The 27,642-nt window shown below is 46.4% G+C and overlaps 1 protein-coding gene across 5 annotated transcripts in view; it reads right to left on the bottom strand.

The window, feature by feature from the left end:
- LOC144737206 (solute carrier family 2, facilitated glucose transporter member 5-like) overlaps positions 1 to 27,187 on the bottom strand; it is a 65,173-nt gene extending 37,986 nt beyond the window's left edge. The window contains exons 1-5 of one of the 5 annotated variants that reach the window (XM_078619929.1): positions 26,905 to 27,187; positions 19,184 to 19,258; positions 18,564 to 18,662; positions 10,664 to 10,824; positions 9,350 to 9,478 (exon numbers count right to left, since the gene is read on the bottom strand). In XM_078619929.1, coding sequence (XP_078476055.1) covers positions 9,350 to 9,478; positions 10,664 to 10,824; positions 18,564 to 18,662; positions 19,184 to 19,216 — 422 coding nt within the window. In that variant the 5' untranslated portion in view covers positions 19,217 to 19,258; positions 26,905 to 27,187. The other 4 variants (XM_078619926.1, XM_078619928.1, XM_078619927.1 and 1 more) reach the window with 4 other exon arrangements.
- Positions 27,188 to 27,642: the final 455 nt, after the last annotated feature.

Below are 27,642 nucleotides of genomic sequence, written 5' to 3'. Positions count from 1 at the left end.
AGAAGGATCCTGTTGAGGAGCCTTTCAAAACCATCACCTTGCCCTACATTGCTGGGGTCACAAAAAAGATCTCCAAAATCCTGATTAAACACAAGATTCAGGTCCGATTCAACACAGTACATAAAATCCGTGATCTGGTCCCGTCTGTAAAAGACGTGGTTCCAGACATACAGTACCCTGGCGTCTACAAACTAAGTTGCCTCTGTGGACATGTCTCGGACCGCATCCGTGAACATAAAGCAGACCTGAAACACGGTAGGTCAAACACCTCAGCCGTGGCAGATCACTGTTACAATTCAGTGGGCTCACATGACATTGACTTCTCCAAGACAGAGGTTCTCTGCAAGCCATCTGGCTACCATGAGAGATTCGTTCATGAGGCGATCCACATATCCAAACACAGAGACAATATCAACCGAGAAGATGGATTCTGGCTCAGCAATCATTGGAAGGACGTAATAAACCATTTCAGATCTTAACTGATTGTTGTTCACATTTACGGTGACTTTCAGACCGCAGTCCACTCACTGGCATTAACTGTGTATCTTGTGTTCTCCACAGGGAATGCATTATTTGCTCTGCTGCGGGTCTCCTGCCACCGCTCTCCCATTCACATGTTTCATTGCTTCTACATACTATTAACATTCCCTCCCTTTGTTAATGCTACCCCCTGCCCCCTCCCTTTGGTGCTGCTGATCCTGCATAATGCATGGGCATAATATGACTTTGAAACCCCCCGTCCACCTCCTACGCATTTCCCATGAATATGCAAAATTCCTCTTGATATGCACATTATTTTGTTAAGGCGCTCTTCTTTCACCTCCAACCCAGCTTATATATAAGCTCCTTGCTTGGCAGTGTCTCATTCTTCACCTGAAGATGGCTGCTTGCGTTGTAGCCGAAACGTCGTGAGAATTATTTTATTATGTTTTATTTTAATTATTTTATTACTTCCCTTCTACGTGACTTTACCGAAAAAAACAAGAAGATGAATCCCTGCAGTCACGAAAGCTTTAAATATAAATTTAACCGCCTCTACGGGGAGGGATTCCACATAACTTTGAGATCCTTCAACAAGCTCCGTGATAAGAAGGCTCAGCTAATCGAGTCTCTCACCTTTCTGAAGAGATGCCGCGACTCTAAGGTAATACCAAACGCATTTACATTAACATCTGCTGCTGTAACTTCTTCTAATGCTAAACGAATTCTGTCTAGAACTAGCTTAGCTCTTATCTCAGAGAAAATCAGACTTACACGCACCGATCTTGATCAGTTAGACAAAACACTCTACAAATCACACTTATCTTTGAGTGCAACAATGTCCACATCGGATTGGGAACATGTAGACAAAATGACTACCTCTTCAGCTGCCGCTATGTCGACCAAATGTAAGGACAACTTGATTTCCAAATTCAACCGCCTCTCAAACAAGAGACCGGACCCACACATAGAAAAGCTAGACGCTAACAAAGTCGTAATTAATCGCAGTAACAGTTCTATTTCTGAAGGTCTGAAATCCGTTCTAGCTAAAGGACTAAACTTTGCAGTCACACCTAGACACATACCAGTTAATTATATAATTGCCCGAGTAGATGTAGCTCTCAAGGGCCTGAGTCACATCGCTGCAGACGTAGCAAGATCTGAAATCTCTGCAACCCTCAAAAACGCTAAGATGCCTGCTAGCAACATCAGCAAAGATGAGCGTTTTGAATTAGCTCAATTAAAAAAGAGGGATGACATTGTCATCCTCTCAGCCGACAAAGGCAATGCCACTGTCATCATGGACAAAATAGAATACAACAAGATTCAGGAACTACTCAACGATGGCAGCTACACAAAAATAAAAAGAGACCCCACCAACAGCCTCGTCTCCAAAACCAACAAAATTATTTCTGCTTCAACCGCATTAATTGATCAGACCAAACAGTTCTCGAATAAAACCTTCTGCAGCCAGGCCACCAAGATTGTACGGCTTGCCAAAGATACATAAAGAAGATACACCTCTTGGTCCCATTGTCTCTACTATCAACTCCCCCACCTTCAAACTGGCTCGTTTTTTGTCTGAAATCCTACGGCCTTTCTCTGGAAAAACCACCTCTGCGGTACTAAACTCTAATGACCTGGTATCGACAATCAAGGGGATTTCCCTGTCCCCAAACGACCTGCTTGTCAGTTTTGATGTGGTTTCCTTGTTCACCGAGGTTCCTGTGCCTGACACCATCGCAATCATTGAATTATTGGTTCATCAAGGACTGAATACTGGGGTACCCCCCCTGGTGAGACACTGCATAACAAATACATGCTTCACCTGGAATGGAACTTTCTACAAGCAAACTGAGGGCACCCCAATGGGCTCCCCCCTATCTCCGGTTGTAGCCAACATTTTCATGGAGAAATTTGAGACTGACACCATCCAGACTGCCACTCTATACCCGACCTTATGGAAGAGGTACGTAGATGACACTTTTGTCATCTGGCCACATGGCCGGCCTGCTCTAGACCAATTTCTCGACCACATCAATTCCATACACCCAGCCCTCAGATTCACCATGGAAGTCGAAAAAGATGGCAAGCTACCCTTTTTGGATGTCCTAATTAAAAGGAGACCTGATGGTTCAATGATCCATTCTGTCTACAGGAAAGCCACCCATACGGATGCCTACCTAAAACCGGATTCCCACCACCATCCATCCCAGAAGAACTCCCTCATCAAGACTCTATACCATAGAGCCCAATGCATCTCCGACCAGGAACACATTGCCAGTGAACTCAAACACGTACGCCAAGCTCTTAAGGCTAATTGGTTACTCCGACTACACAATCCGTAGAGCCATCACTCCAACCATCAAGAAGGATCCTGTTGAGGAGCCTTTCAAAACCATCACCTTACCCTACATTGCTGGGGTCACAAAAAAGATCTCCAAAATCCTGATTAAACACAAGATTCAGGTCCGATTCAACACAGTACATAAAATCCGTGATCTGGTTCCGTCTGTAAAAGACGTGGTTCCAGACATACAATACCCTGGCGTCTACAAACTAAGTTGCCTCTGTGGTAGCAGTTACATTGGAGAAACCAAACGACATGTCTCGGACCGCATCTGTGAACATAAAGCAGACCTGAAACACGGTAGGATAAACACCTCAGCCGTGGCAGATCACTGTTACAATTCAGTGGGCTCACATGACATTGACTTCTCCAAGACAAAGGTTCTCTGCAAACCATCTGGCTACCATGAGAGATTCGTTCATGAAGCAATCCACATATCCAAACACAGAGACAATTTCAACCGAGAAGATGGATTCTGGCTCAGCAATCATTGGAAGGACATAATAAACCATTTCGGATCTTAACTGATTGTGGTTCACGTTTACGGTGACTTTCAGACCGCAGTCCACTCACTGGCATTAACAGTGTATCTTGTTCATAATCAACGTTTTTCGGTTTAGATCGCGTTATTTATAAATGTGTCGTAACCCTCCACCACCCGACACGGCCAATCAGTAAAAAAGTGTCACGTTGACAAAAGACAATTAGTTCACTGCTTTAGCCCACCGGTGTGTTGAAGCGTGAAACCACAACAATTTACAATTTGAGTACGACGTTTCGCTGGTAATTGCATCCAGCATCATCGGGCAATTCGCCAGAATGGTGAGGCTCTGCTGTGTCTCCCGTTCTTATATAGAGCAGCAGCAGGGTGACGTCATCATTAACTAATTAACTCATCAGGTGCAAAGATTTGAGGGGGGGGGGGGGGTTATTGTAATTATATACTAGGTTAGTAATCAGGCTATTGTTACGATGCGAGTTGTAGATTAGTAATCATTTGGAATGTGTTTTATTGTGATTATGCAACATTAGTAATCAGTTAGTGTTTGTTTCCCTTATAAGGAATTGTAATATATCTTATTTAATAATACGCTTCCAGGCCGCACTAAGCCTGTAGCTGTCTGAGCGATTAAAGTTATTTCTGTTTCTCTCAATTTCAATGGATTCTCTAATTAGTCTTTGCCAGTAGTAACTAGTTTTACACAACACTTCAACGTTGTCAAAATCAATTGAGTGTCCCTGTTGGCATGCATGTTCTGCCACTGCCGACAGTTGTGTTTGCGATAGTTTAATATTTCTCTGGTGTTCTTTAAGTCTTACACTAACGTTACGCCCTGTCTGTCCAATATAGCATCTGCCACATACACAATTAATCCGATATACACCTTCTGTTGATAATTTAGGTAATTCGTCTTTAGTGCACGTTACTAGTTGTTGAATTTTGTGTACTGTACCAAATCTTACTGTAATGTTTTGCTTTTGCAAAACACGGGCTAGTTTGTCAGTTACTCCTGAGATAAATGGTATTTTTATTGTTTTAATAATCTGATCGATTTCAGCAGTGTTGCTTTGCGATCGTGATTTGGCATTTAGTGCTCTGTTAATTTGAGCATTATTGTAGCCATTCTGTCTTAGTGCTTCTTTAACATGTTTAATCTTTCTCACTAGACTTTCACCATCTGACACTGTTTTAGCCCGATGTATGAGCGTCTTGATAAGAGAGGATTTCTGAGCTGGGTGATGATGCGAATCGGCATTCAGATAGGCATCAGTGTGCGTTTGCTTTCTGTAAACGCTGTGTGTTATTTTACCATTTAGGCCATGCCCAAGTAAAATATCCAGGAACGGGAGTGTGTTATTCATCTCCATTTCCATGGTGAACTGAATGGCCGGGTTTTGTGCATTGAGATGGTTTAGAAAATCGTTCAGTGTATCTTTCCCATGTGGCCAGACAACCAAAGTGTCATCCACATATCTAAACCAAAAGGATGGTTTTAATGTGCTCGAGGCAAGTGCTCTAGTTTCAAAGTTTTCCATGTACAAATTTGCTATAGCAGGAGATAAAGGAGAGCCAATTGCTGCTCCCTCCCTTTGTTTAAAGAATTCGCCTCTCCATAAAAAGTAAGTGTTATTTAAACAATGGTCAGCGACTACACTATGGGAACCTCATTTGCCAGTAAAAATATGATAATTGGTTCTTTACCCTTCTATCTGGCAACAAAACTGACACCTTTTTACAAGGAGTCATGTTTGCATAGACCGCAATACCTGCAGTCATAATACAAACAAAAGAACATAACTCTGATAATGTGCACTGTCCTTAAAGTTGATTGATCCACACCCGAGACAGCTTTCCTTAGAGCCTAGTCTCATATGGGTTGGACCAGATGACGCCAAAAGGCGCACTTTTGTTATGTTCTTTTGTTTGTATTATGACTGCAGGTATTGCGGTCTATGCAAACATGACTCCTTGTAAAAAGGTGTCAGTTTTGTTGCCAGATAGAAGGGTAAAGAACCAATTATCAATGGTCAGCGAGTTTCGGAATATCTTTTGGTAAACCTGTATTCTTTACCAGTGTATTAAGTAATTTAAGCGACTCGCTCACTGGAACCTTAGTGAATAGCGAAATCACATCAAAACTCACCAAAATATCATTAGGGTTAAGTTTAATATCTTTGATCATATTCACAAGATGTTCTGAATTTCTTATGAATGATGATGTCCTACCGATGTAGGGCTGTATTTGTTTAGTTACATATTTTGCTAATTTATATGTGGCAGAGCCAATTGTACTGACTATGGGTCGTAAAGGGATGCCGATTTTATGGATCTTTGGTAGCCCATACAGTCTAGGTGGTTTTGAAGTCCTTGGCTTAATTAGGAATTGCTCATTTTTTGGGATTAATGAATTTGCAATGATTGCAGTAGTCTTACGTTCCAAAGTATTAGTTGGATCTCGTTTAATTTTAATGTAGGTACTGTCCTCTAATAAATCTTTAATTTTATTATCATAATCGGCTCGTGACATCACTACAGTAGTGCGGCCCTTATCAGCTGCTAGGATTGGAATATCTTTATTTAGACGAAGCTCTCTTAAGGCTTTTGCCTCGTTCGAGCTAATATTTACTTTTGGTACTTTACTATTCTCAATTATTTTGGCAACCTCGTGTCTAGTCATCTCTGCCTCATTATGTGGAAGGAGTCTTACTGCCGATTCTACCTCAGCAATTATCTCATCCACTGGAATTGTGCGTGGGGTAACGGCAAAGTTAAGGCCTCTCAAATTGTAAATTGTTGTGGTTTCACGCTTCAACACACCGGTGGGCTAAAGCAGTGAACTAATTGTCTTTTGTCAACGTGACACTTTTTAACTGATTGGCCGTGTCGGGTGGTGGAGGGTTACGACACATTTATAAATAACGCGATCTAAACCCAAAAACGTTGATTATGAATAATATTGGTCGCGAAAGCCTACGTGTTAAAGTGTATCTTGTGTTCTCCACAGGGAATGCATTATTTGCTCCGCTGCGGGTCTCCTGCCACCGCTCTCCCATGCACATGTTTCATTGCTTCTACATACTATTAACATTCCCTCCCTTTGTTAATGCTACCCCCTGCCCCCTCCCTTTGGTGCTGCTGATCCTGCATAATGCATGGGCATAATATGACTTTGAAACCCCCCCGCCCACCTCCTACGCATTTCCCATGAATATGCTAAATTCCTTTTGATATGCACATTCTTTTGTTAAGGCGCTCTTCTTCCACCTCCAACCCAGCTTATATATAAGCTCCTAGCTTGGCAGTGTCTCATTCTTCACCTGAAGACGGTTGCTTGCGTTGTAGCCGAAACGTCGTGAGAATTATTTTATTATGTTTTATTTTTATTATTTTATTACTTCCCTTCTACGTGACTTTACCGAAAAAACCAAGAAGATGAATATTATCAAATACATTCTACAGGCAGCATATATTTACGTGGCAAATGCGGCCACATGCTGACTAATTGAATTGAATGTCATAATGAGTGTCTTGGCGATATTATATGTTGAGTTAGAATTCTTATATAAGTCAGAACCATGAGTGATGTGGAGAGGCAGTGGAGCAAGATGTCCTTCCTCTGACGGCTGTTGCAAGCCTTTGTCAAAGCATGAATACAATTTGTCACTGTTCATAAGAGGTTTTTTTGGGTTACACGTCTTCGCTAGCGCTCCTCAAAAGATAGATTCAAAGGTACAATAACAGGTACCTCATATCCTCTGCATACTCGGTACCTCATATCCTCTGCATACTCGGTACAATAACAGGTACCTCATATCCTCTGCATACTCGTAGATCCTGATTGGCTCACATTGACGACATCACATTTACCCCCTCTATTTAAAATCGAAACAGGAGGAATTCGACACAATTCTAGCTATCACTTGATGAGGCTGATTGTAATTACCGGTGAAATGTCATACTCGAATTGTAAATGTTGTGGGTTTACTCTCCAACACACCGGTGTTCTGAACTAGTAACTAATTGACATGTTTTGTTTGCGTGACAAACTTTACTAATTGCCTTTGTCAGGTGGTGGCGGGTTTAATGACACCCGCCACCACCTATTGGGTGGAGGGAGGGTGGGATGGCGGCGCTAATTAATTGCAGACGATATGGACATGAAGTTGAGTTCCATTTTTCATCTCCGCATTGTGGCTATGAACCCAGCTACCAGGGTTTGATTCCGAGCCATGTCTAACATGAGTGGCGAGTGATATTTGAACCGGAGGTTCTGCATGGCCCCTGCTGCTCCCTCCACCCACTAACATCTACTACCCTTCACACAACATAAATACCAGGTACCTGCAAGCACTGTGGTTCTCCATGCGTGGTAAGTGTTACATTTGATGTTTTATTACTTTAATTTAAAATTTTAATTTTTATTTCTCACGTTAAGAAAGTTGTTCAAGAGTGGAAACATTTGGGGCTGAAACGTAGCTCTGGTTTTAACATGGGAGTCTAAGAGAAAACGATGATCGCTTCACAAGTTTTCGCTTGCCGAGCTATTTTCAAAGAAAGTATCTCGTTCATTAAGCGAGACACGCCTGTAATAGCAGTTTTAGCCATAGTACTGGTAACAAAAGCAGTATCATCGTATAAATGTCAAACATGGTTAAAACTCAAAGTGATTTTCTGCTGAAATGAGCATTGAGACATTGCTGCTCATCTGCTGACAGCCTTGCCTAACCAGGGGTTGTAAATTCCACATCCAGATAGAGGTGGGTCTTTTCATATGAAAACCATTCTTGACCTTCCCCACAAAGTGGTACAAAATCAATATCAGAATATTTATTTATCCTAGAGAAATCCAATGAGATAAAAGCGTTTTTCACAGATGTCCAGTAGGGGCAGGTAAGTGCGTTAAAGCAAACAATACAAAAGATGGTCGTAGTGCAAAGTACAAGAAAGGTTAACAAATCACCCAAACACGTCAAAATACAACTACACTATCCGCATCTTACCAGGAAAATCCCACTGAGGTATTAACTTATTTTTTAGAAGTAACCTGACTATCACAAATGATAGCTGAACAAAGTGGCTATCATTGGGAGTAATTGTCGTCTATACGTGTATATGTAGTGACATAAGAAGGGAGGGGCTGCTGGGGGCTCTGGGACCCTGGGCGGGCCAGGCACTTAAGCCTCTTGGCGACAGGCGTTGGGTTCCCAGGCGCTTAAGCCTCTTGGCGCCAGGCGTTGGGTTCCCAGGCGCTTAAGCCCCTTGGCGCCGCCAAAGGGGGGGGCTGTGTGTGCTCTGTGGGATATCTGGGGGCGCACACGGCCCCATCCCTCGTTGGGGACTAGGCATAAAAGGTGAGCTTCCTGGACGATCAGGGCCAGTTGTAGCTCAAGACCCAAGACCCACGACCAGCCATCTGAAGACCCTGGGATGTTGTGAGAGCGAGTGGTGGGGCTCTGGAACTCCCGACTCTACGACCTTGTGAGGGCGAGTTCCAGAGCGTAGCCAGAGTAGAGTATCTAGGCTGTGTACCTAGGCTGTAACAGAGTATCAGGAGTGTTGGAGAGTTGGAGAGTTGGAGTGTTGGATTGTAATAAAGAATTTACCTCTACAAGTGTCTCCGGAACCCGTTACATATAGGTGTATGCACTGATAGCAGTGGTTAGTGTAGTGGTTAGTACACTGCGCTAGCAGTGTACTAACCACTACAGCAGTGTACTAACCGGAGTTCCATTCCTGCCCATATATAATAATAGCGGTGAGGATTTGAACCGGTCATGGGCCTTCTCTAGGTGGACTGAGCCAAAAATGAGTACCTGACATGGTGTGTAAACATCACTGGGGAAACAAACGCAACCGGGCGAAGTGTTATCCATCCAGCTCCTCACTAACAGCTAACAGCACTTGCCCCAGAAGTCTGATCAGGCTTTAGGGGGTCTTTGTCGTGTGTGCATATATACAGTATATGTACGTATATATTTATATCTGGATCTGCTTAATGCTGTTGATGATGATCTCACCCACCACAGTTGACCCCGATGAGGAAACGGCCGATGATGAGAAGCTCGAATGAGGAGGAGACGTCGCTCACCCCCATGAGGATAGAGGCGAGGATCGCGAACGCATTGTTAGCGAGGAGACCGCACTTCCTGATCACACAAAAACAAGGATAACCCCGTGTCACCCCTCAAAAGCTGTTGGGGCAAGTGCTGTTCGCGAGCCTCTCTCATCTCTTTTTACGTCCCCCCTCATGCGCTTCGTTCACAATTTTCTCCCCCGTCTCTCTCTCTGTCCCTCCTTCTCCCTCTGCCCAATCTCGTTTTCAATCTTCCTCCCTCCTTACACCCTACCGCTGGAATAAACTTCCCCTGTACCTTATAAGCAGTCCCAATCCTTAACCTCTATCCGTTCCTCTCTTAAAGCCTTACCTCTTCTCCTTTGCCCAGTCACTTCTTCTTCCCTCCCCTAGCCCTTCTACTCCATCACATCCCTCCCCTGTAGCCCTTTCGTGACCCAAAGTGCTCTCTGTTATGGTCACTCATTCCATGGCCCTTGCGCTGCCCTTGCCATCTAAATTACTCTAATATTGTACCGCTTTTAAACTATGTAAAGCGCCTTGAGCTAAGGCGCTCTATACATATAAAATAAGATAAACACCTATAAAGGCCGGCACAGACTCACACCCGGCTGTCTTTAACTCCCCAGTGCTTATGTTCACATGCAATGCACCAGTTACTCATTAAAGGTTGAGTCGTCCGAAGCGCTGCCCAAGGACCGGTTCAGATATCACTCGTCAATGAGGTTAGCCATGGCCAGGGTTTAAACTCAGGCCGTCAGATTCATTGTGCATCGGTGGGTGTGTGAGTCAGAGTATGAAACAGTGGGTGAATGAAGAGTGAGTGGGTAAATGGGTGAATGGGTAAGTATATGGGTGGGAAACAATGAGCTAGTGAGTGTGTGAGTGAGGGCATGGGTGTATGCGTGTATGTATATATGTGTGCGTGTGTTTGTGTTGGGAGCGGTAGGGTAGCGGTTAGTGGGCAGTGGTAGGGTAGCGGTAAGCATGCTGCACTACCTGGTGAAGTGTGTAATCGTCGCCACTGGGGAGATAAAGCCACCCATCCCCTCGTGGGGCGTTCCGGTTTTCATAGGTGTTCGCTAACAACACTTGCCCCAACAGTCTGTTAAGGCTATACGGGAGATCTTTGTCTTTGTTATTATGTGTGAGCATTTAAATGCGCGCGAGTATGGGTGAGTGTGTGTGAACGAGTGGCTAGGTGAGTGGGTGAGTGATTGAGTGCACACACTGAATGTGTGTGTACGTGTACGTTTACCTGCCAAGTCGCTGAGCCATGGGCCCCGCGAGAATGGCCCCCGCGAGTCCCCCCACGGCGAACACGGACGCAATGATGGACCAGATCAGTGTGAGCACGGAACTGCTCACGGGGTGCCCATAGCGCGACTCCCACGTGCTGTTAATGAAACCCTGCACCACCTGCGACACCCACATACACAGCTGTGTGTTATGAGGCGTCATTACTAAGCAGCCATGCTCAAGCCACTGCTGGATGAATGCATCCGCCAAGCCACCCGCCATGTATTATAATCCGCAGATGCAGCAATCCGTGTAATACCAGCACGTGATTTCATCACTCCATCTCCACACTACATGTACTTTGGATGCGTTCCATTCCTTGGCTACGACTCCGTGATAATTATTGACCATCGTCCATAATCCCTTCTATATGTAATGCGAGCAAGGATTGAGGGGGGGTGGAGTTTGGGTCACGTGGGGAGTGGGTGGAGTTAGGGTCACGTGGGAGAGAGGATTTAGGGAGAGAACCGGAAGGGGAAGGGGGAGTTGAGACGGAGTGAAACAGGAGGAGGCCACGCTGGGCAGGACGGAGAGAGTGGCGTGGTCGCCACGCGGTGGGAGACATCGACATCGTTAGCCATCGGTGTCAGACGCAGAGAGCTAGCGGCTGTGGGAGGCTAGCTGTATATGGGGCAGCAGTGAAGCTAGAGAGCGGAGCAGCGGTGTGGCTGCAAGGCGGAGCAGCAGGGAGACTGCCTAACAGAGCAGCAGGGAGACTGCATATCGGAGCAGCCGAGGGGCTGTGGAGAGGTCGTCGAGAGGGACGCGGGCCTGAGCGAGGACGCCGTGGTATCGAGATTCTACGAACCCAATAAAGGACAACGGAGATCGACATCTGAGAAAGAGTCATTTATCTAACCTATATAATTCATTTTTCGATTTTGTTTGACAAATGCAGCTACATATCACTAACATTCCTTTCCTTTATTAACGCTGTTCCTTGCGCCCCCCCGTGGTGCTGTTGATCCTGCATAATGCATGGGCATAATGGGACTTTGAAACCCCTCCGCCCACCTCCTATGCATTGCCCATTGGTATGCTAAATTCCTCTTCATATGCACATTCTTTTGTTAAGGCGCTCCTCCTCGCTACACCTATATAAGCTCCTAGCTTGATAATGTTCTCATTCTTCGCCTGAGGACGGCTGCTTGCGTTGTGGCCGAAACGTCGTGAGAATTGTTTTATTATGTTTTATTTTTATTATTTTATTACTTCCCTTCTACGTGACTTTACCGAAAGAACCAAGAAGGCTATATAATTCATTTTTTGTCTGTCTGTCTGTCTGTCTGTCCGTCCGTCTGCGTACGCTCCCTTGCGGGGGATGTAGCTCTCAGACCGTGGGGTTCGCCGAGATGAAATTTTGCAGGTGGGCACGCCCCCGGCCCCGCGGTAAACTTAGGCATTTCCGATTTTTCGTCTCTAAACTTTAAATCGGACCGATTATCGATTTAGTGCGATTTCTCTTTATTTATTTATATAAGCCTTTATTTATTTAATATTGCCGACCGGCGAAGACCACGGCGGTTGCCCCTGGCAATGGGTAGCAACGCCTTCGCTGCGGGGTGGACGCCATTTTTAATTCCCGTTAAAAATATGCGCACGCATTAACACGCGATGCTGAGGTAAATTCATCAAAGTTTCACGTCCTCTTCACTCCCCCCCTCCACCCCAATGTCTGCAATTACTATCATAGGGTCGGTAGATAATAAAATAATAGCAATTAGACAGTATTATTGTAGCGCGGGGGGGGGGGGGGGGCGGGTGACGGCCACAGCACCCAGCCTCGGCTGGGTGGGCATTCTAGGCGAGGCCGGAGGCTCTGCACGGTACTAGGCCTCGACACCCCACACGTCTGAGGCGACGACTTTGTGGTATAAACTCGATATACCCAGCGTTGCCCGGGGGAAAAATAAATTTAAAATCTTCTGAAAACTTTAAAACATAACATACCAATGCAAATACAACTGTGTAATTATAATTCTAAACCCGACCGCGCCAAGAATCGATTCTCTGAATCGCGAAAAGGAATCGAAGGTTGTAGATTCATATAGAATGGCCTTATTTCCGTTTAATATAAGTTGGTTATAGAGTTGATATAAACTGCTACGAATGGGAAATATCCGGCGTTGACCGGGGCTAAAATATAATTAAAAACTCCTGAAAACTTTAAAACATAACATACCAATGAAAATAAAACTCTGTAATAAAAAATGGACACCTCCTATGCGCCAGGAATCGATTCTTTGAATCGCGCAAAGGAATCATCGAAGGTTGTAGATTCCTTTAGGATCGCCATTAACATTTCCGACACACAAATTCACACATTTAGCTTTTACATTTAACATACAAAACGTCAGCATGTACTGCTGTCATCATAGGCAAAAAATGTATACACCCTCAACACTCTCCCTCACCACTCTCCCTCACTCATCATCACCACTCACCCTCTCCACTCACTATCACTCACTATCACTCACCACTCACTATCACTGACCACTCACCCTCACCACTTACCCTCACAACTCACCCTCACCACTATTCCTCACTACTTACCCTCACCACTCTCCCTCACCAATCACCAATCACCCTCAAGCATACTTGGCGTCACGTAAGTAAGTTTTTAAAACGGGAATAGGGTGAGTGGTGGTGGTGAGGGTGAGTGTTGAGGGTGAGTGGTAAGTGGTGAGGGTAAGTGGTGAGGGTGAGTGGTGAGTGGTGAGCGTGACTGGTGAGGGTGAGTGGTGAGGGAGAGTGGTGAGGGAGAGTGGTGAGGGAGAGTGGTGAGGGAGAGTGGTGAGGGAGAGTGGTGAGGGAGAGTGGTGAGTGGTGAGGGTGAGTGGTGAGGGTGAGTGGTGAGTGGTGAGGGTGAGTGGTAAGTGGTGAGGGTGAGTGGTAAGTGGTGAGGGTGAGTGGTAAGTGGTGAGGGTGAGTGGTAAGTGGTGAGGGTGAGTGGTAAGTGGTGAGGGTGAGTGGTGAGGGAGAGTGGTGAGGGAGAGTGGTGAGGGAGAGTGGTGAGGGAGAGTGGTGAGAAAGAGTAGTGAGGGAGAGTGGTGAGGGAGAGTGGTGAGGGAGAGTGGTGAGGGAGAGTGGTGAGGGAGAGTGGTGAGGGAGAGTGGTGAGGGAGAGTGGTGAGGGAGAATGGTGAGTGGTGAGGGTGAGTGGTGAGGGTGAGTGGTGAGGGTGAGTGGTAAGTGGTGAGGGTGAGTGGTAAGTGGTGAGGGTGAGTGGTAAGTGGTGAGGGTGAGTGGTAAGTGGTGAGGGTGAGTGGTAAGTGGTGAGGGTGAGTGGTAAGTGGTGAGGGTGAGTGGTGAGGGAGAGTGGTGAGGGAGAGTGGTGAGGGAGAGTGGTGAGGGAGAGTGGTGAGAAAGAGTAGTGAGGGAGAGTGGTGAGGGAGAGTGGTGAGGGAGAGTGGTGAGGGAGAGTGGTGAGGGAGAGTGGTGAGGATGAGTGGTGAGGATGGGTGATGAGTGGTGAGGATGAGTGATGAGTGGTGAGGATGAGTGATGAGTGGTGAGGATGAGTGATGAGTGGTGAGGATGAGTGATGAGTGGTGAGGATGAGTGATGAGTGGTGAGGATGAGTGATGAGTGGTGAGGATGAATGATGAGTGGTGAGGATGAGTGATGAGTGGTGAGGATGAGTGATGAGTGGTGAGGATGAGTGATGAGTGGTGAGGATAAGTGATGAGTGGTGAGGTTGAGCGGTGAGGGTGAGTAGTTGTTGTGAGGGTGAGTGGTGAGGGTGAGTGACGGTTGTGAGAGGTGATTAGTGAGTGGTGAGGGTGAGTGGTGAGGGTGAGTGGTGAGTGGTGAGGGTGAGTGGCGGTTGTGAGTGGTGATTAGTGAGGGGTGAGTGGTGAGGGTGAGTGGCGGTTGTGAGTGGTGATTAGTGAGGGGTGAGTGGTGAGGGTGAGTGGCGGTTGTGAGTGGTGATTAGTGAGGGGTGAGTGGTGAGGGTGAGTGGCGGTTGTGAGTGGTGATTAGTGAGGGGTGAGTGGTGAGGGTGAGCGTGAGTGGTGAGGGTGAGTTGTGAGGGTGAGCAGTGAGGGTGAGCAGTGAGGGTGAGTGGTGATTGGTGAGGGTGAGTGGTGAGCGGTGAGGGTGAGTGTTGAGGGTGAGTGGTGAGCAGTGAGGGTGAGTGGTGAGCGTGACTGGTGAGTGGTGCGGGTGAGTGGTGAGAGAGAGTGGTGAGGGAAAGTGGTGAGGGTGAATGGTGAGGGTGAGTGGTGAGGGTGAATGGTGAGGGTGAGTGGTGAGGGTGAGTGGTGATTGGTGAGGGTGAGTGGTGAGGGTGAGTGGGGAGGGTGAGTGGCAGTTGTGAGTGGTGAGGGTGAGCAGTGAGGGTGAGTGGTGATTGGTGAGGGTGCGATTGGTGAGGATGAGTAGTGAGGGTGAGTGGTTGTTGTGAGGGTGAGTGGTGAGGATGAGCGTGAGTGGTAAGAGTGAGTGGTGAGGGTGAGTGACGGTTGTGAGAGGTAATTAGTGAGTGGTGAGGGTGAGTGGTGATTGTTGAGGGTGTGATTGGTGAGGATGAGTGGCGAGTAGTGATGGTGAGTTTTGAGGGTGAGTGGTGACGGTGAGTGGTGAGGGTGAGTGGTGAGGGTGAGTGGCGGTTATGAGTGGTGATTAGTGAGGGGTGAGTGGTGAGGGTGAGCGTGAGTGGTGAGTGGTGAGGGTGAGCAGTGCGGGTGAGTGGTGATTGGTGATTGGTGAGGGTGTGATTGGTGAGGATGAGTGGTGAGTGGTCAGGGTGAGTGGTGAGGGTTAGTGGTGAGCGGTGAGGGTGAGTGGTTGTTGTGAGGGTGAGTGGTGAGGATGAGTGGTGAGGGTGAGTGGCGGTTGTGAGTGGTGATGGGTGAGTGGTGAGCGGTGAGGGGTGAGTGGTGAGCGTGAGTGGTGAGCATGAGTGGTGAGGGTGAGTTGTGAGGGTGAGTGGTGAGGGTGAGTGCTGAGTGGTGAGGGTGAGTGGTGAGAGAGTGGTTAGTTTTGAGGGTGAGTGGTGAGGGTTAGTGGAGAGTGGTGAGTGGTGATTGGTCAGTGGTGATTGGTGAGGATGAATGGTGAGTAGTGAGGGTGAAGTTGAGTGGTGAGGGTGAGTGGTGGTTGTGACGGCGAGTGGTGAGGGTGAGTGGTGAAGCTGAATGGTGAGGGTGAATGGTGAGAGTGAGTGGTGAGTGGTGAGGGAGAGTGGTGAGTGAGAGTGGTGAGGGTTAGTGGTGAGGGTTAGTGGTGAGGGTTAGTGGTGAGAGTGAGTGGTGAGGGTGAGTGGTGAGTGGTGAGGGTGAGTGGTGAGGGTGAGTGGTGAGGGTGAGTGGTGAGGGAGATTGGTGAGGGAGGTTGGTGAGTGGTGAGTTGTGAGGGTGAATGGTGAATAGTGAGTGGGAGTGGTGAGTGGTGAGGATGAGTGGTAAGGGTGAGTTGTGAGTGGTGAATGGTGAGGGTGAATGATGAGTACAGTCAATATGCACTGCTGTTATCATACCAGGTACCACCTCCACAATATGTACTCCTCTCATCATAGCAGATACCACCACAGCAGTATGCACTGCTGTAATCATAGCAGGTACCAACACAGCAGTATGCACTGCTGTAATCATAGCAGGTACCAACACAGCAGTATGCACTGCTGTAGTGATAGCAGGTACGACCTCAGTCGGTATACACTGCTGTAGTGATAGTAGATACTGCTATCGAGTTGGTAGATACCGCTATAGTAAATACTAAAACAGTCAGTATATACCACTACAGTCAGTCAATACTGCTACAGTCAGTATATACTACTATACAGTCAGTACATACTGCTACGGTGAGTAGCTACTAGAGTCAGTAGATACTATTATAGAGTGAGTAGATACTGCTATAGATTTTGTAGTTACTACTATAGTCAGTGGATACAACTATAGAGTCAGCAGATACTATACAGTTAGTCGTTACGAGTATATAGTCGGTAGATACTACTGTAGTCCCAGTAAATACTACTATGGTCAGTAGTTATTAGTCACTAAATACTACTACACAGTCAGTAGCTACTACTGGCTCAGTAGATACTACGGTACAGTCAGTAGATACTACTACAGAGTCAATAGATACCACTTCCTCTGTTGTATGTAAGGTGTTGTTAGTATATATACCTACGAGGGGTAAAGATATTTTTTGAGGGGGGGGGGGGGGAGACCACAATTTTCAGAAACATTTTGACATCAACTATTTACCCCACACTTTCTACAACTTTTTGGACTTGTGATAACCTCTTATATATTTGTTGGTGGAGAAATGTACAAACAACCCACCGGGCTTTGACAATACCTTAGTATCTGTGTATATATATGTAAGGTTTTAAAGAAATATATTTTTCACCCGGGCAAAGCCGGGTACTTCCGCTAGTTACATATATATGACGTCTCCTGCCTAAGCCCCGCTCCCCTAGCAGGATATGTAATGTCGTTAAACTGTGCTGGTAATCTATGTGTTGCTCTTTGCATCTCTCAATGTAATTGTAAGGGCGCATCTCCTGCACACTTCTATGTATGTGAACTATACGATTATAATTCTAGATTTGAAGCTTTCGTGACTGCAAGGATTCATATTCTTAGGTTTTTTCGGTAAAGTCACGTAGGTAAAACATCAAAATTAATAAAAAATAAAATGAAACAAAAATCACGACGTTTCGGAGGCAACACAAGTCTCCGTCATCAGGTGGGACCGTCACAGCCGGATTAGCTGCATCAAGGGTTATACACACAAACGATTATACACACAAACTAAACTCGGGATCACGATAACCGTTCTAAACATGATCTAATATGACCGGAGCTTTTGTGTAAAGTTGTGTTTCTGTTAGGGACTCACCATACACAAAAGACATTAACATTTTTTTGTTAGTTCCTTTTGTTGAACAACATGAGAATTCAAGAGGCCAGGATGAGTCTCATTTGCAATAATGGCCCGGAACATTAGTCTTCCCTTAGGGGACCAACGATTGTTGCTGCTGTTTATACACCTGTAACGTCCTTGAAGGAGACTTCTTAGAGGCCACACGCTTTTATTCACCAATACTTACTACACCTAACACAAGGGGTATACGGTCCCCTTACCCGTTATCCTGAGGAGCTACAGACTCCGGACTTGCTGGCTATCTCCCCCGCTAGCCTAGCATCCTCCGGCTGGGGCCTAGGGGAGGCACACTGACCCGCCGCTGGTCCGGCGGGTCCACGACTTCTGGTCGCTCGAGACCTTCGCCCTCACAAGGGCGGGAAGGCTGGGAGCCAGGGTCCTATCCAGGACCTATCTCCCCTGACCACTGGTTACACTGAGCCCCAGCCCTGATAAGGGCTGGAAGGCTTGGTCCAGGGTCTTCAGCCGACTTGGGTCTTCGTGTAGCAGAGCTAACCAAGAGCTCTCAGCAGCTCCGGCTTTTATACCTATTCGTGGCCGGGTTAACCAATCCCCGGCCACCTCTTGGACCCCTCCGATTGGTCCTTCCCAATCTGGCGTTTGGATCCTACCTCACCCCATTTGACCCCAACTGTTTGATTGAGCGGGAAAACCTTGTTTACCAACTGCTCTCTCACAGCTTGCGAACAGCGAGTAGTTATCACCACTACACACCCAATTAAGTAATTTGTGGTGTCATTTTTTTAATTTGGCTAAATTTGACCCCTGATGCCCGGCAGACAATGTCCTAATCTTGTGAATGACGCCGCAGAATATTTAACATCCACGGCAAGTGAAGCAATGGCAACATATACACTATTATTAATAATCAGGGATATTGCTGGATTCGAACCGTGAACGTCTTCAACGCACCGCTGAGGCTGCGTCATTGATTAAAGGCGTTATTGCCCGAAACGAAATACGCACCTTGGTGGGGACGTTGATGAGGGAGAGGTTGAGCCCGTACTGGAAGCTGCCACCGAGCCCCGCAGCGACTGCCATGAGCAGGAGGCGGTGAGATGGAGTCTGGGCCATCGCCATTCAACCACACATGGGGAGGAGTAACCACGGCAGGTCAGAGGTCAAGGTGTAGCCCTGTGGGGTAAGTGGTGGGTCACGCCATTGTGTGACTACCACCGTCTTGAAGTTTCTGATGGTGGTGGTGATACTGATGATACTGATGATGATACTAATAATGCTGATGATCCTGATGATTCATAAGAGTTTTTTTGGGTTAGATTGCGAAAATATGTACTGTTAAACCCGCCATTACCCAACACAGCCAATTACTAAGTTTGTTACATAAACAAAACAAGCAAATTAGTTACTTGTTCAACACGCCAGTGTGTTATAGAGTAAACCCACAATATTTATAATTCGAGTTCGACGTTTTGCCGGTAATTGCAACTATCCTCATCAGGCAATAGCCAGAATGTGGAAAATTCCTCCTGTTTCAATCTTAAATAGAAGGGGTGAATTTCATAACGTCACTTGTGAGCCAATCAGGTGTGGAGACCAGAGGGGGATTAATGTAGCCATATCATTACCCGTTGCTTCGGAGTTTGCGTATTTGGCTCCATCGCTGCTGATGATGCTGACGATCACTATGAAGATTCCTCTACCTATATCAAACACATGGGGTGGAGTGTTGACACAATGGTTAGTGCACTGCGCCATGGACTGCAACGAAAACAACAACGGAGGGCAGGAGAAGCGACGCTCCCAAAAACGAGCGAAGTGCCATGCGGATACAAATCAGCGAGGTGGCACAGTGGGGGCCTAGATGGTGTAAATCTGTAATCTCAGCCAGTCAATCCACACATAACACCCGATGTCTGTCCCGTGACTTTTTCATACTTCATGTGATGGCCTCAAAGTGTACCTAGCCTGGCATAGGTGTTGTGGTGACATTACCACCACTGTTACCACTTCGTAGCGAATTTGTGTCTTTTGTCTTTGTTACATATTAGACAGAGAACAGTGTGGATCACGCCCCTCCCCCCGTAAGCATTTAACAGAATGTTGGGGCAAGTGCTGTTAGCGAGCACCTATGAAGGCTGGAACACCATACGAGGTGGTAAGTGCATGACAGTGGTAAGTGCGTTGCACTACGAACCCAGTGACCAGACCAATTAACAGTTGCGAGTATTTGAATCGGCCCTGGACCACCTCACCTAAGTGAATGCAGCTCGATTGCCTGGTGCTGTGTGTAAACATCAGCACTTGCGAGACAACAGTAGCCGGGAGTGGTGCTAGCCACCACCTCATGTGCCCTAGCGCAGGGGTCTCCAACCCCCTGGCCGCGGATCGGTGCCGGTCTGTGTCCTGTTAGGAACCGGGCCACACAGCAGGAGGTGAGCGGTGAGTCCGCGCGTGGGCCGCCCATTATTTTATTTACCACTTCTATCCGCGCCTCTTTCCCGCACTGCACACTTGTCTCAGTCACAGTTTTGGTAAGCCCACAAGCTAACCCTAGCCAAAATAAGTAACAAACAAACGTCGCTGGAGAGCTTCTTTGAAAATGGGGAAAGACCCAATGATGACCCCCCCCCGGTCCGTGAAAACATTGTCTTCCACGAAACCGGTCCCTGGTGCAACATTTTTGGGGGCCGCTGCCGTACCTGACTTCATAGGTGCTCGCTAATAGCACTTGCCCAAACAGTCTGTTGAAGGCTATTCGGGGGATCTCGGTCTTAGTATGTGTGAGTGTGTGAAGGTCTCACAGTGCCCATGGATATAACACCACGTACTTCTAGTCATAACAATGATTAACGCATCAATGTATTACCGGTAACTTGGCAGTCATTGATTTTCACCACTCATTAGCCAATTAAATCGTTTGGAAAAATGGCGCAACTCACAGCCCCTGTGTTAATTCATTGCTGGATGGATGAAGGACTAATTTGTTCGACCATACTTTGCCGTGCTGATCAGTGCAGATAAAAGGTGAAGGAGGCGTGGCGTTTCAATTTAAGATATAATTCCCAACTCATGTTAGCCGTTTGCGTGTGTGCATGAGTCGAGAATTGAAATCGTGTTTATTAACGACTTCGCCATCATTCGCAAAAAGACAAATACTCCAGCTATGGCCTTAATTGACTGTTGAGACGAGTACTTTTAGAGGGCACCAGTCTGGAATGGCACCCGAGGGGGTGGGTGGCCAGAATCACGCCCAGCCATCTTTATCTCCCCAACCCTGATGTTTTACACACAGCACCAGGTATTACACTGTGTAGCAAAAAATAAAATGTTACACAGTGTAATAAAAAATCATGTTCCTGGGTAGTAAGTGTTATTTTCCAATTGCTTATGCCTCAAAAGTACAGAAAATGGCTATTATTCCCCACAAACTTTGCTTTTGTGACCAGGACACAAAAGCAAAGTTAATAATAAACTCCATTAATAACACTATGTAACAAATTTATTATTTTTTTATTCCTGGGTAGTAAGTGTTATTTCAAATAGATTATGCCTCAAAATTCTAGATTTGAAGCTTTCGTGACTGCAAGGAATCATCTTCTTAGGTTTTTTCGGTAAAGTCACGTAGGTAAAACATCAAAATGAATGAAAATAAAATAAAATAAAATCAAAAATCACGACGTTTCGGAGGCAACACAAGTCTCCGTCATCAGGTGGGACCGTCACAGCCAGATTAGCTGCATCAAGTGAGGCAATGATTCAAGATGTAATCCCTTAAAAGCGAGTTGAGGGGGGGGAGGAGAGGGAGGGGAGAGCTCATCAGACTATAGTAGCCAATGAATGGAACGTATCGGGAGGGAGGGGGGGCGAGGCCAAAAGGGTGGGCGACGGCGTGCAAGCGATTGTGCGCAAGCGGCTAATTACTGCACACGCCAACACAATGGAGCGATTATGCGCAAGCGGCCAACTGCCGCACACGCCAACACAATGGGCAGAGAGGGGGAGGGAAGCTCTAATACACATGATAGACAAAAGAACGAAAATGCCCATGTTAATACCAATGCTGGCTGAACAATGAAGAGAGTACTGTTAAAAAATAACTGGGGATGTTAACACTCGGTAAAGTAAAGTCTCTATGGTTCTTCTTCTTTAGTGCTGCCTAACGGCGTGTGCCACTTCACGATGATATTGGTCCCGGTCTAGCACGGCGTGTAGAGTTTGTGCTGTTGTTAATTGTAGCCATGTTTTGATGTTACTGAGCCATGTCGTTTTTGGCCGTCCTGGTCGTTTTTTCCCTTCGATTTTTCCTTCCAGGATTAGCTTTAATAGCTGGTATTTGTGGTCGTTTCGGGCAATGTGGCTTCGGTAGTAACACTTCCTGCTAATGATGGTCTTCAGCAGTTGCCTGTCAGTGCCCATATCTTGCAGAACTTGTGTATTGGTGGTTTTGGCTGTCCATGGGATTTTCAGCATTCTTCGATACAGCCACATCTCGAAAGCTTCGAGCCTTTTTGTTGCTGTTATTGTCAGTGTCCACGTCTCAACTCCGTACAGCAAAATTGACCAGATGTAGCATTTCAGTGTGCGCAGTTTCAGTGATGTACTCAAGTTGCGGTCTGCAAGGAGTGTTTTCCATTTAATAAATGCTTGCCTTGTCTCTATGGTTAAGGACATGGTACTATCTCCTGATGACATCCTCGTCAGCTTTGATGTAGTATCTTTGTAGTATCTTTGTTTACCAAAGTCCCAGTACCGGACACCCTAACAATAATTGAGGACTTAGTCCAACATGGATTGAATTCTGATGCACCTGCGCTGGTTAGGCATTGCCTCACCAACACCTATTTTACCTGGAATGGCACCTTCTACAAACAGAATGAGGGTACCCCTATGGGCTCCCCTTTGTCACCAGTTATAGCCAACATGTTCATGGAAAAGTTTGAATCAGACGCCATCCAAACATCCACCCTACGTCCTTCCCTGTGGAAGAGGTATGTGGATGACACTTTCGTCATCTGGCCACATGGCCTCCCAGCATTGAACCACTTCTTGGACCACATCAATTCCAGACACCCATCCATCAGATTCACCATGGAAGTGGAGAAAGACGGTAAACTACCATTCTTGGATATTCTGTTTGAGAGGAGGCCTGACGGATCCTTGGGACATTCTGTCTACAGAAAAGCCACCCACACAGATTCCTACTTGAAACCGGATTCCCACCACCACCCATCTCAAAAGAATTCTCTCATCAAAACGCTATACCACAGAGCCCATGGCATTTCTGACAAACACCACCTGACTGGTGAATTAAGACATGTACATCGGGCCCTCAGGATGAACGGATACTCTGACCGTACTATCAGCCAAGCTGTCTCTCCCACCACACAGAAACAGCCACATGAAACTCCGACCAAAACCATCACGTTACCATACATAGCTGGCGTGACCAAAAAGATCTCCAAAATTCTCAACAAACATAAGATCCAAGTCCGATTCAGTACAGTGCATAAAATCCGTGATCTGATTCCATCTGTGAAGGATGTCGTTCCTGACTTACAGTATCCTGGAGTCTACAAATTGAGTTGCATTTGTGGTGATTGCTACATTGGAGAAACGAAACGTCATGTTTCTGATCGTGTCCGCGAGCACAAGTCAGATCTGAAACACGGCAGAACTGATTCTTCTGCCGTCGCCGATCATTGCTACAACTCGGTGGGCTCTCATGAAATTGTCTTTTCCGAGACCAAGGTTCTCTGCAAACCTCCCGGCTACCATCAAAGGTTTGTACACGAAGCCATACAAATATATAAACACAGACATAATTTCAACCGTGATGATGGGTACAAACTTAGTAATCATTGGAAAGATGTTATCAACCACGCAAAAAAGACTTAATTACAATTTTTTGGACCATCTTATCTGACAGGCACTATTTTACTTTACTTTACCGAGTGTTAACATCCCCAGTTATTTTTTAACAGTACTCTCTTCATTGTTCAGCCAGCATTGGTATTAACATGGGCATTTTCGTTCTTTTGTCTATCATGTGTATTAGAGCTTCCCTCCCCCTCTCTGCCCATTGTGTTGGCGTGTGCGGCAGTTGGCCGCTTGCGCATAATCGCTCCATTGTGTTGGCGTGTGCAGTAATTAGCCGCTTGCGCACAATCGCTTGCACGCCGTCGCCCACCCTTTTGGCCTCGCCCCCCCTCCCTCCCGATACGTTCCATTCATTGGCTACCATAGTCTGATGAGCTCTCCCCTCCCTCTCCTCCCCCCCTCAACTCGCTTTTAAGGGATTACATCTTGAATCATTGCCTCACTTGATGCAGCTAATCTGGCTGTGACGGTCCCACCTGATGACGGAGACTTGTGTTGCCTCCGAAACGTCGTGATTTTTGATTTTATTTTATTTTATTTTCATTCATTTTGATGTTTTACCTACGTGACTTTACCGAAAAAACCTAAGAAGATATGCCTCAAAAGTACAGAAAATCTTCTTGGTTCTTTCGGTAAAGTCACGTAGAAGGGAAGTAATAAAATAATAAAAATAAAACATAATAAAATAATTCTCACGACGTTTCGGCCACAACGCAAGCAGCCGTCCTCAGGTGAAAACCAGGTCTGTCGAGGCGACAGCGTCTGAATGAAACAGCACCATGCTTGGAGTATATATTTAAGCTGGGTTGGAAGGGGGGGGAAAGGGTGCCTTGACCAAAGAATTTGCATATCAAGAGGAATTCAGCATATTTATGGGAAATGCAGGTATGTGATTAGTACTACTTATGCCCGTGCATTATGCAGGATTAGCAGCATCAAAGGGAGGGGATATGGGAATGCAGGTATGTGATTAGTACTACTTATGCCCGTGCATTATGCAGGATTAGCAGCATCAAAGGGAGGGGATAGGGGTAGCATTAATAAAGGGAAGGAGTGTTAATAGTATGTAGCTGCAGTAAATAAAACCACCACGTAAACAACTAAAGTATAAACTACATAGTATCATCAGTATACTAAATATACTCTACAATAAGCAGAGTTACTAACAGTAAGTAATACATTGCAATTCTATGTCGTAAAAAATATAATATGCTTCCATCTAAACTTTATTTTCTTATATCACACGAGTCTACACCGTACTATATACTGCCATAGACAAACCAAACATTAAATTATATACTGTATTGCTATAAGCCACATTGTAATATTACACTATGTATGATTCTACCCACTCTAATGTATATCACACTGCTGTATATTCACTATACAATTATGATACTATATATTACTTTGTACATTGTATTAATCATATAAATTTGATACTATTTGTTATTATACACTGTACCATTGACCGTCGTGTGAAAGACGCTAAGAGGAAGCAACGAAATATGTCAATGGGAGAATAGGGAGAGGAAACTTGCAGCGGAGCAAATAATCCATTCCCTGCGGATAATACAATGCCAGTGAGCGGAACGCGGTCTGAAAGTCACCGTAAACGTGAACACAATCAGTTAAGATCCGAAATGGTTTATTACGTCCTTTCAATGATTGCTAAGCCAGAATCCATCTTCTCAGTTGAAGTTGTCTCTGTGTTTGTATATGTGGATCGCCTCGTGAACGAATCTCTCATGGTAGCCAGATGGCTTGCAGAGAACCTCTGTCTTGGAGAAGTCAATATCATGTGAGCCCACTGATCACTGTTAGTGTAGTGACATAGAACGGTCACTACTGTGTCGGCCCGTACGAGGGCTGGGGGCCCCAAGGGGGTGCCTGGGGGGTCACGTGGTGGATGGATCCGGACCTTCCCAGAGGTGGGGGAAGTGAGGCGTGTCCTGGGAAGGGAGGCGTGGCCTGGAGAGAGCCAGCCACGCCTGGGCGGAGCCGGCCACGCCAAAGCAGATATAAGCGTGGTGTGAACGCAGAGCGAGGATGTTGTACTGTACTCCGAAGTGAAGACATCATCGGTCGTTAAGTCCCGGGTCGTCGTCCTGGGCCATGCAGGCCGTTGCCTGCCTGGTCCAGTCTGTGTCGTGTTCCAGAGTGTTTGTGAGTTGAGGAAGGTGGTCACCACCTTATGTACAGTGTTATATTACTTACCGTTTAATAAATAGTGTTGCCTCCAAGCTGCGTGTGTGTGCACCTAATTCGAACCCACTACATTTGGTGTCTCTGTCACACACACACCCTCACACTGCGTCTCACGCACACACACTCTCACACTGTGTCTCTGTCACCCATACACTCTCACACTCTGTCTCACGCACACTCACACTTTGTCTCACGCACACACACACACTCTCACACTGTGTCTCTGTCACCCATACACTCTCACACTTTGTCCCACGCACACACACACACTCTAACACCGTGTATCACACACACTCTCCCACGCTGTGTCTCACGCACACCCACACACTCTCACGCACACACACTCTCACACCGTGTCTCTGTCACACACTCTCACACTGTGTCTCACACACACCCACACACTCTCACACTGTGTCTCACGCACACACACACTCTCACACGTGTCTCTATCACACACTCTCACACACTGTCTCTCTGTCACACACACACACACTCTCACACTGTGTCTCACGCACACCCACACACACACTCTCATACTCTGTCTCACACACACACTTTAACACCGTGTATCTGTCACACACACACACTCTAACACCGTCTCTCTGTCACACACACACTCTCACACTTTGTCTCACGCACACACACACTCACACTCTGTCTCACGCAAACACACACACACGCACACACTCTCACACTCTGTCTTACACACACACACTCTAACACCGTGTATCACACACACACTCTCCCATGTTGTGTCTCATGCACGCCCATCACACTCTCACACTCTGTCTCACGCACACACACTCTCACACCGTGTCTCTGTCACACACTCTCACACTGTATCTCATGCACTCCCACACACTCTCACACTGTCTCACGCACACACACACTCTTACACGTGTCTCTATCACACTCTCACACACTGTCTCTCTGTCACACACACACTCTCACACTGTGTCTCACGCACACCCACACACACACTCTCACACTCTGTCTCACACACACACTTTAACACCGTGTATCTGTCACACACACACTCACACCGTGCCTCTGTCACACACTCTAACACCGTGTATCACACACACACTCTAACACCGTGTCTCCGTCTCACACTCTCCCACGCTGTGTCGCAAACCTGATTGTGTCCATGTTGCTCTATGTTTAGCCATGGCATGGAGGTGACCGCTGCAGCCACCACGGCACACACAGAAGAGCAGCAGCAGCGATTGCGGTTCCGCACCGAGTCCCATGACTCCCTTACCTCCTGTGCAGCCTCAACTCCTCACTCGCACACTCGGCTCGCGCAGTTGCTGCCAGTGCACTCTGAAGGCCACGGGAGCGAGGCGATGTAGCCCCCATATTAGGAAGTTGGCCATCAGTTAACGCCACACACACCCACGCCAGCCCTGGCTGGGCTTGCAATAGCAGAGGTCGCTGATTCGATTCGATCTCCCTGTGGCCGTTGAAAGTGATGCAAATGTATTAAATCGCTCCCCACGCCGCTTTTTCTCTCTATCCACCCATCAGTATCAATGGGTTACCACCAGGGCCGTTCGGTTGCGGGAGCAAAGCAATTTCAGGGCTCATGTGGCATTGTTACGCGATGTATAGGGGCCCAGTCAGTCACAAGGGGGCCCCCAATCAACAGATAAACAAGTAAAACACGTACAATTTTTTTTTCATTTTTTATTCATTAAAATTACTTGCGTTCTACCATGATCAAGCCAGATTTAAACGCATCCTGGCTGTCATATCAATGGGGCCGTCCATAAATGACGTCACGCACCTAGGGTGGGGGGTCAGACATTTATGACGATGTGTGACGAGGGGGGGGGTGATAAATGTAACGTCACATCAAAATGCATAACTTTAAATAAATATAAACAACACGTTCTACTTAATTAAATAGACTTTTAAATAAATGTTTTCTCCGACAACATCAGTACAGCACCACATTAAATACGCGCTACAATGGCAATAGTTTAAAGCGATTTGAAGC

This window comes from Lampetra planeri, chromosome 65 (genome assembly GCF_965212315.1).
Source record: "Lampetra planeri chromosome 65, kcLamPlan1.2.h2, whole genome shotgun sequence".
NCBI classification, from domain to species: Eukaryota; Metazoa; Chordata; class Hyperoartia; order Petromyzontiformes; family Petromyzontidae; genus Lampetra; species Lampetra planeri.
Note: the sequence above shows the minus strand (reverse complement) of the source record. Positions and strands in the feature narration are given on the sequence as shown.